General features: G+C 52.1%; 2 protein-coding genes across 2 annotated transcripts in view; one reads left to right on the top strand and one right to left on the bottom strand.

The window, feature by feature from the left end:
• The window catches only part of LOC103385465 (protein TASOR-like), a 13,310-nt gene extending 8,850 nt beyond the window's left edge, over window positions 1-4,460 (top strand). Inside the window, 7 exon segments of the mRNA XM_025059166.1 lie at window positions 7-304; window positions 485-607; window positions 1,007-1,166; window positions 1,247-1,355; window positions 2,049-2,227; window positions 2,327-2,461; window positions 3,018-4,460. Of these exon segments, the coding sequence (XP_024914934.1) occupies window positions 7-304; window positions 485-607; window positions 1,007-1,166; window positions 1,247-1,355; window positions 2,049-2,227; window positions 2,327-2,461; window positions 3,018-4,132 (2,119 nt within the window). The 3' untranslated portion in view covers window positions 4,133-4,460.
• A 1,957-nt stretch (window positions 4,461-6,417) lies between these two features.
• On the bottom strand, window positions 6,418-7,773 carry LOC103385546 (amphoterin-induced protein 3-like). The gene has a single exon (XM_008319475.1). It carries the CDS (start codon window positions 7,771-7,773, stop codon window positions 6,418-6,420), a length of 1,356 nt encoding a protein of 451 aa, XP_008317697.1.
• Window positions 7,774-8,035: the final 262 nt, after the last annotated feature.

The following is an 8,035-nucleotide window of genomic DNA, read 5'->3' as shown; positions in this document are numbered from 1 at the left end:
CACCCCCACCTCACCCTGTGATCGGACCAGCTCCGCCCAGGAACCCATGAAGACTGGGACAGAAGAAGGGGGGGAGGGGGCGGGGGTCTGTTCTCCGTCCCAGATCAGCAGCTCTCCAGAGACCAAGACCCCGACCCTGGAGAGTGGGCGGGGCCTGTTGACAGGAAGTCTCATCAGTCAGCTGAAGCCCGAGGTGTTCAGCAGTCTGGTGGAGATCTTTAAGGACGTCACCAAGAACACGGTCAAGTTCTACATCCACTCTGATGACGAGGGAGGGGGGGGGCCCATCTGTCAGGAGATAAAGGTGCACTTCCTGTTTGTTAACTCGTTATTAACTCGTTATTAACTCGTTATCAACGAAAATCATTGAAGAAATGTTTTGGTTCTTCGAAAGAAATCGTTTTTAAAATGTGTCAGAGTAGAAGTTTTACTGCAGTGACCCCTGACCCCAGTGCCCTCAGTCACACTGACCTTTGACCCACAGGGCTACCTGAACAGTCTGGGGAACAGTGAGTGTCGTCCACAGACCTTTCTGGAAAACAGCGGCAGTTTGGACAAACTCCTCATCATCATACGGAACGAGGACATCGCTGCACACGTGCACAAGGTGAGAGCCACGAACATCACACTGACACCCTGCAGATGGCGCCGGTGGTGAAAGTCCAGAACCTCTTTTCTATTTGGAGTCGATGTGAAATGTAGTGATTGGCTGTCGCTGAGGAGGGAGTACAGAAGAACTGCAGTACACACGCAGTACACACGCAGTACACACGCAGTACCTAAACCCATCTCTGTGGTACCGCTGTAGTCCGTCCTCTAATCTGAACAGTGTCAGTGTTCCTGTTGTGGTCAGTGCTGTGTCAGTGTTCCTGTTGTGGTCAGTGCTGTGTCAGTGTTCCTGTTGCGGTCAGTGCTGTGTCAGTGTTCCTGTTGTGGTCAGTGCTGTGTCAGTGTTCCTGTTGCGGTCAGTACTGTGTTGACGATCGTCACCTGGTACCTGTTGTAGATCCCGGCCCTGGTGTCGTTGAAGAAGCTTCCTTCGGTCAGTTTCGCAGGCGTGGATTCTCTGGACGATGTGAAGAACCACACCTACAACGAGCTGTTTGTGTCCGGTGGTCTGATGGTCTCCGACGAGTTTGTCCTGAACCCCGACCTCATCAACCAGGGTCAGCCAAATTCTGTTTGACACCTTTTTGAACTTTGAAGCCGGACGGCGGTTCACAGCTGTTTGTCCTTCCTGGTCCAGAGCGTTTGCAGGGACTGCTGCGGTTCCTGGAGGAGCAGAGCACTCCAGAACACCCCTGGCAGTGGAAGGTCCACTGCAAGTCCCAGAAGAAGCTGAAGGAGCTGGGCAGGTGAGCCCGATGCTGGAACTGTTTCACAGTCATCAGGAAACAGTTCTAGCCTGATGCTGCTGTAACTGGGTCAAAGGTCACAGTGCACAGTGTCACTTCTGGTACCACTGGTTTAACACCGTACCAGTATTTGGGTCTTAGATATTACATTCTGATGTACTGTGAAGTTGAAGTCAGTACTGGTACTGGTGCTGGGACTGGTGCTGGTGCTGGCGCTGGTGCTGGTACTGGAGCTGGTGCTGGTGCTGGCACTGGTGCTGGTACTGGCACTGGTACTGGTTCTGGTGCTGGTGCTGGTACTGGAGCTGGTACGGGTGCTGGTACTGGTACTGGGACTGGTGCTGGTACTGGAGCTGGTACAGGTACTGGTACTGGTGCTGGGAATGGTACGGGTACTGGTGCTGATACTGGTACTGGTACTGGGACTGGTGCTGGTGCTGGTGCTGGTACTGGCACTGGTACTGGTTCTGGTGCTGGTGCTGGGACTGGTGCTGGTGCGTTCAACGTCTGAATGAACGAAACAGGAACCAGGAAACAGTAACCCAACCTGCAGTGTTTTCTGTTTGAGGAGCTGGTCTTCCTCAGTCGGTCTTCCTCAGTCGGTCTTCCTCAGTCGGTCTTCCTCAGTCGGTCTACTGACTAGGCTGTAGCGAGCTCATCAACAGTCGCTCAGATGCTGTGTTTCCGTCCAAGGTTGAACACCAACGCCATGACTCTGTTGAACCTGCTGACGTCGTACCAGAAGAAGCACCTGGTGGAGTTCCTGCCGTACCACGACTGTGACGCTCAGCTACGTCAGGCTCCAGATCTGGAGTGTCTCATCAAACTTCAGGCTCAGCACACGCAACAGCGCCACCTAATTTTCCTCACAGGTATGTCCACCCCGGCCACTGCTTCCAAACCCCCTCGTGTTTTTGTGGTGAGAGTTCGATGAGGAACAAACGGTTCTGTCTGTGGAACTGTTTCTGCAGAGAGACCCTTCGAGATGTTCCTGCCCTTCTCCAGGAACGGGATCATCATCGCCAGCATCGATGACGTCATGACCGGTTTCCACAGTCTGATTGGCTCCATTAAACAGAATGAGCTGCCCACACCGCCCTCTACTGGTGAGTAGCCACGAAAGCAGAGCTGAACACTAAACAGTTGTTTTTCACTTCCATCAGGGATGGTGGTGAGTTAGAGTACTGCAGCTGGGGTTCTTTATACATGTGCAATGTTAGTTAGTTAGTTAATGAGTTAGTTAGTGCGTTAGTTAGCTAGTTAGTGAGTTAGTTAGTTAGCTAGTTAATTAGTTAGTTAGCTAGTTAATTAGTGAGTTAGTTAGTGAGTTAGTTAGCTAGTTAGTTAGTGAGTTAGTTAGTTAGTTAGTTAGCTAGTTAATTAGTGAGTTAGCTAGTTAATCAGTGAGTTAGTTAGTTAGTGAGTTAGTTAGTTAGTTAGTTAGCTAGTTAATTAGTGAGTTAGCTAGTTAATCAGTGAGTTAGTTAGTTAGTGAGTTAGTTAGTTAGTTAGTGAGTTAGTTAGCCGCCGCTGTTAGCTGAGGTCCATGTTCAGCTGTCCACACTGCCCCCCCGACCCCCGTCCTGAACCAGTGGACGACAGCTGAATACACTGTGTGTGTGTGTGTGTGTGTGTGTGTGTGTGTGTGTGTGTTCTGTCCAGTGGTCAACGATGAGTGTGTAGAAGAAGAAGACATGTCTCTGGACTCTGATGATGGAGAGACGTCCACCGCAGCAGATCCTCCACAGACCCCCCAGGACGTCCAGAAGGAGACGGCTTTACAGCCCCCGCCCCCGGACACAGAGGAGGTCCAACCCCTGCTCCCTGACCTGAAGGTGACGCCGGAGAGCACGCCCGCGACGTCTGATTTTGGCGCTCTCAAATCGGCCATCTCTCAGTTCAAGGCCTCTGCGGACCACGGCGGTTTGTCACCGGGGGGGTTTCCTGTCAACCCCCACCAGAGTTTCCTGTGTCCGTCAGGCGGGTGGTTGTCCTACACCGGCTCCTCCAGCTACCCGGCCTCGCCCTGCAGCGGCACCCAGGAGCAGGAGTATCGCCCCCCCGCTACGACTCCCGCCGCAGCCCCCGCTGGACCACTAGCTAACCTGGCCTCCTTACCCTTGGAGGTGAAACCCCCCCCTCCACCTCACCTCATGATGCTAGGTCACACGTACAGTTCAGACACGGGGGGGGGCGGCTCAGACCGCAGCGACGCGGCCCAGACGGGCTACGTCACAGGCATTTCTAAAAACCCCACCCAACAGGACAGGACACACAATGGAGCGGGGGAGGGGGTGTGGGTCACTGCAGGGACCAGCACTGGGGAGGCCTGGTTAGACCTGGGGGGGCTGTCACACACTGGAGACCCCGTGGGGGGCGGGGGTCCGCAGGGTGGTCACGGCGGCCGGACCCGCTCGAATTGCACTGAAAACCTTGGAGCATCTGCATTACTTCCCACGGTGGTCACCAGGGGGGGCTCCGTGGTCGGACCTAAGCAGCCCCCACCTCCAGTGGTCGGTTTGGGGTACGGCGGCATGGGCAGCGTCCCAGGACCGATGGACCACGGGCCCACGCGGGGTGCAATGGTTCCTGGTTCCTTAGGGAGCTACAGAGGGAGGGGGGTCCTACCAGGACTCTGGACTGGTCCTGGTGGAGGACACGACCTGGGGGGTGGGCATAGCACTGGGCCCTGCTCCTGGGGCTACCCGGCAGGAAGGGGGGGGGCACAGAGCTACTACTCAAACTTCACAAACTCTCACAACTACACCCCTGAGTAGACAATCAGCAGGACTGGGTGGGGGGGGCACAGGAGGGGTTGTCCCCCGACTGGACCCCCCCCCCCCCGTTGATTGACATCAGTGATAGAACAGTTTTCTACCTTTAAAATAAAGCTGATCCAGACAGAGCCCAGTGCCCCCCCCCCCATCATCCTGTTCAAACCACTATATTTATATTTGCCAACCAATGCCAATGCCCCCCCCCTCCTGGAGGATCATATTTTTTTAAAGAAAAAACCAACAGAGACAGAGACTTTGGCTGGATTTCTTTTTTATTTGAGGTATTTGGTTTTTCAAAGCTCTATTAAAATAAACCGTTTCAAATCCTGTTTGTGTGGAACTTTGAGAACAGAACTGTACAAAAGTCTGGTTTAATTTAAAAAAAAACTTGTTGTTAAAAATTAAAACTCGAGTCCAAGAGTAAATGATGATGTTGTTTCCCCTCTCAAGAGAGCAGAGCTGCTGGGCTGAGTGGTGAGGGGGCGCTCTCGAGCGTCCTGAAGGTAAACATACAGCTCAGCTGTTCACTCTAACCTGACCACAGGTGTGAACGTGAGTGTGACTGGTTGAAAACCTTTGTCCTGGGCTGATGCAGTTGTCTCTGACAGGCAGCAGGTGGCTCTGCAGCGGAAGTCGTTGACTCTTATCGACCACAGTTCGTGACATCACGGGGAGTTAAAGCTCATCAAGATCAAGATCACCGTTGAAGGAGTCGATATCGCTGGTTGTTTTAAGTGTGTGGACGAGGAGAACCGCGAGATGGCGCCAACTGCACCGATGTGAAAATAGAGACCAACGTTCTCCAGTCCAACCCACAGTAATGTTGAGTCTCAGTCGATGTTTGGATCAATATTCTGTACAAATTAGTCCCTGTAAATACTTGACACATTTCTTTAGTAAATATGTATAATATATTCATATCTATGACGTCATTACATTTTAAAACATCTACCCATTAAAAATAGTTTTGCTATAGACGTTTGTATGTTTTTATAGGTTTTCATACAAAAACCATGACATTTACTAGTTTATATTAGGATTAGGATTAAGACTGGTGACACACAGATCTGTACTGGTCAAATAACTGACCACAGTAAAATACCTTCAGGTTTGAATCTAGCTTTTTTTTTATCCACCGGACTAACAGATGCACAGCGTTAGCGGCTAATTAGCCCACGGCGCCGCGGCCCTGTGACTGGACGATCGTGTCGACAGGTAAGAATACGGGATTCAAAATGTCCCATAAACTCGGTTTTTTTTCTCACATTAACCACAGTTTCGAAACTTTTAGCCTAAAACGTCCTGTCAAGGTACAATAAACCTCAAAGGTGGGCTGGGCTAAGCTAATCCTGCTGCTGCTTTGGGCCGTGGAACAACAGGCTAGCACCGCGATTCATTCGATGGGCTTTTTCTTTGGGTAAACTACGGAGGCCCTAAAGGGACATGGGGGAAAAAGAACGTTTCTGTTGTTCACCTGTAGGCTTCAGGTACAAATCCGGAAGAACTTTATGAAAGAGGAAGAACATGGACTTCGGTCACAGGAGTAAGACCGTGACCAGTTTTTAATGATAGAAATTCGTACCGAGCTTAAAAAAAAATAAAAATAAAAATCAAACATTTCAACGTGTAATTTAGTAGGGGATGTTATAATAGTAACATTTTAATGCAAATGTAGAACTCGAACTCTACCAGGAGAGGGTGCAGTCGTAGCGTTTCTGTCAGTCAAACCTGGACTTCATCTGTTCGAAGGTAGGACCGACTGTAGACCGGCTCCGAACCGGGTTTGAATCCCGCAGCCACAGTTTTATAACAGTCGTGTTGATTTGGTGGAAGGATTCGTGTTACAATAGGAGTTGTGTAATTCCCTACATTTGAAATGTTTCATGAAGTGGTCTCAGCTCTCTCACTGTGAAGAACAACGATGACGGTGTCAGGCTGTCTGGCCTCCTATAGGGGGCGTCGGAGTACTTCAGTGTATAGGTCACAGACAATTCAAGAAAAGAGTTACACTTACAACAACAACAACAGCAACTACTACTACTACTACTACTACTAATACTATTACTACTACTACTACTACTACTATTACTACTACATCACAGTACATGCCAGTACATCACAGTACATGCCAGTATATCACAGTACATCACAGTACATGCCAGTACATCACAGTACATGCCAGTATATCACAGTACATCACAGTACATGCCAGTATATCACAGTACATCACAGTACATGCCAGTATATCACAGTACATCACAGTACCGTGTCCCTGCAGTGGTTCATTAGTCCTCCTGTGAACATTGACCTCCGTGACCTCCGTGACCTCCGTGACCTCTGTGTGCCGTCTTATCAGGAGCTGTGCCTTCGGGGTCACAGGTCGGAGCTGGAGCGGCCGCAGCTCCGGGGTGTCCACAGTGACATGGGGTCAGGTAGAGGTAGATGAGGATGAGGCCCACGGTCACCACGCAGCCCACCAGTGTGGTGTAGCCCGTGCTGAATGACTCCCCTGCAGGTGGCAGCACCGTGACCTCCACCCGACGGGTGGCGTTCAGGGCCAGTCTGTGGTCCACGGCCGTGCACACGTACGTGCCGGAGTCCTCGAGGCGCACCGCCGGGATGTCCAAGGTACCGTCAGGAGACAGGCGGAGGACCGAGCCCCTGACGCTGCTGGGGGTGAGGGCGCCCCTGCTGGGGGACAGCCAGGTGAACCACAGGTGGCTGCTGCTGCGTCCACTCAGCGACGTCTGACAGTCCAGACGCACTCTGTCTCCATGAGGAACCACGACGCTGGGCAGGAGGACGCTCACGGGCCCAGACACGCCTCTTTCCACGCTGCAGTTGTGGAAGAACCGGCCGTGGAGCAGGAATCGAACCGACGCTCGCCGGTTCCCGAAGATGGAGCAGGTGAGCTCCTCCTCAAAGTCCTTCACCGAGTCGTAACCCCTCACCTCCCAACGGTGAAACGTGCGGTACAAGGAGCAGTCGCAGACCAGGGAGTTGTTGTGGAGATAAAGCCCCCGCTGGAGCGCAGTCGGCAGAACGTCCACCTGCTCCCAGGGCAGACGGCCCAGCCGGTTGGAGGACAGGTCCAGCGTGGTCAGGGACGGGTGACTCTGCTCTTTGATGGAGAAGAAGGGGAAGTGTGTGAGCAGGTTTAAGCTGAAGTAGGCCTTCTTCAGCCAGGGGAGGCCACCCAGTGCCCCCCCCTCCACCTGAGTGATCCTGTTGTTGAAGAGGAGGAGCTCCTCCAGCCGCCACAGCTCCTGGAAGTAGTGCTTCTCCACAACCTGCAGTCTGTTGGAGGAGAGGTCCAGATGTCTGAGGCCGGAGGTGTTGAAGAACACCCCAGGACCAAGAGCCCTCAGCTGATTGTGGCCCAGCTGCAGGGTCTCCAGTCTGGGCATCAGGGTGAAGCCTCCTGGACCCAGAGACCACAGACGGTTGTAGCCCAGGTCCAGTGTAACAGACACCGGGGGCAGGTTGACGGGCAGCCTGGTCAGACCTCTGGAGCTACAGCTGACCGTGTCCGACACACAGAGACACACGGCTGGGCAGGAGTCGGCGTGGACGAGGGGGAGGGGGGGGAGGAGGGGGAGGAGGAGGAACGGCAGAACACTGCAGTGCAGGTCAGAGGTCATGTTTCCAGAGGTCGATTCTACTCCTGGGCTGGAGAACAGTCAAACAGGAAACACTCATATATATATATATATACATATATATATATATATATACTCAAAGTATCTTCAAAGTGAAATACTACAAAGTACTCATCCTCAGGCAGGAGGATTAAAGTACTTCATGTCACTTCTTCATGTTTACAGTAGAAATAGAAACATACTCACAGCTGTGTTTCCTAATCCCTCTCCTCTTCAGTGGACAAAGTTCTTCACAGCTCAGTTG

The sequence above is a fragment of the Cynoglossus semilaevis genome, chromosome 10 (genome assembly GCF_000523025.1).
Source record: "Cynoglossus semilaevis isolate Cse_v1.0 chromosome 10, Cse_v1.0, whole genome shotgun sequence".
In the NCBI taxonomy this organism is placed as follows: domain Eukaryota; kingdom Metazoa; phylum Chordata; class Actinopteri; order Pleuronectiformes; family Cynoglossidae; genus Cynoglossus; species Cynoglossus semilaevis.
Note: the sequence above shows the minus strand (reverse complement) of the source record. Positions and strands in the feature narration are given on the sequence as shown.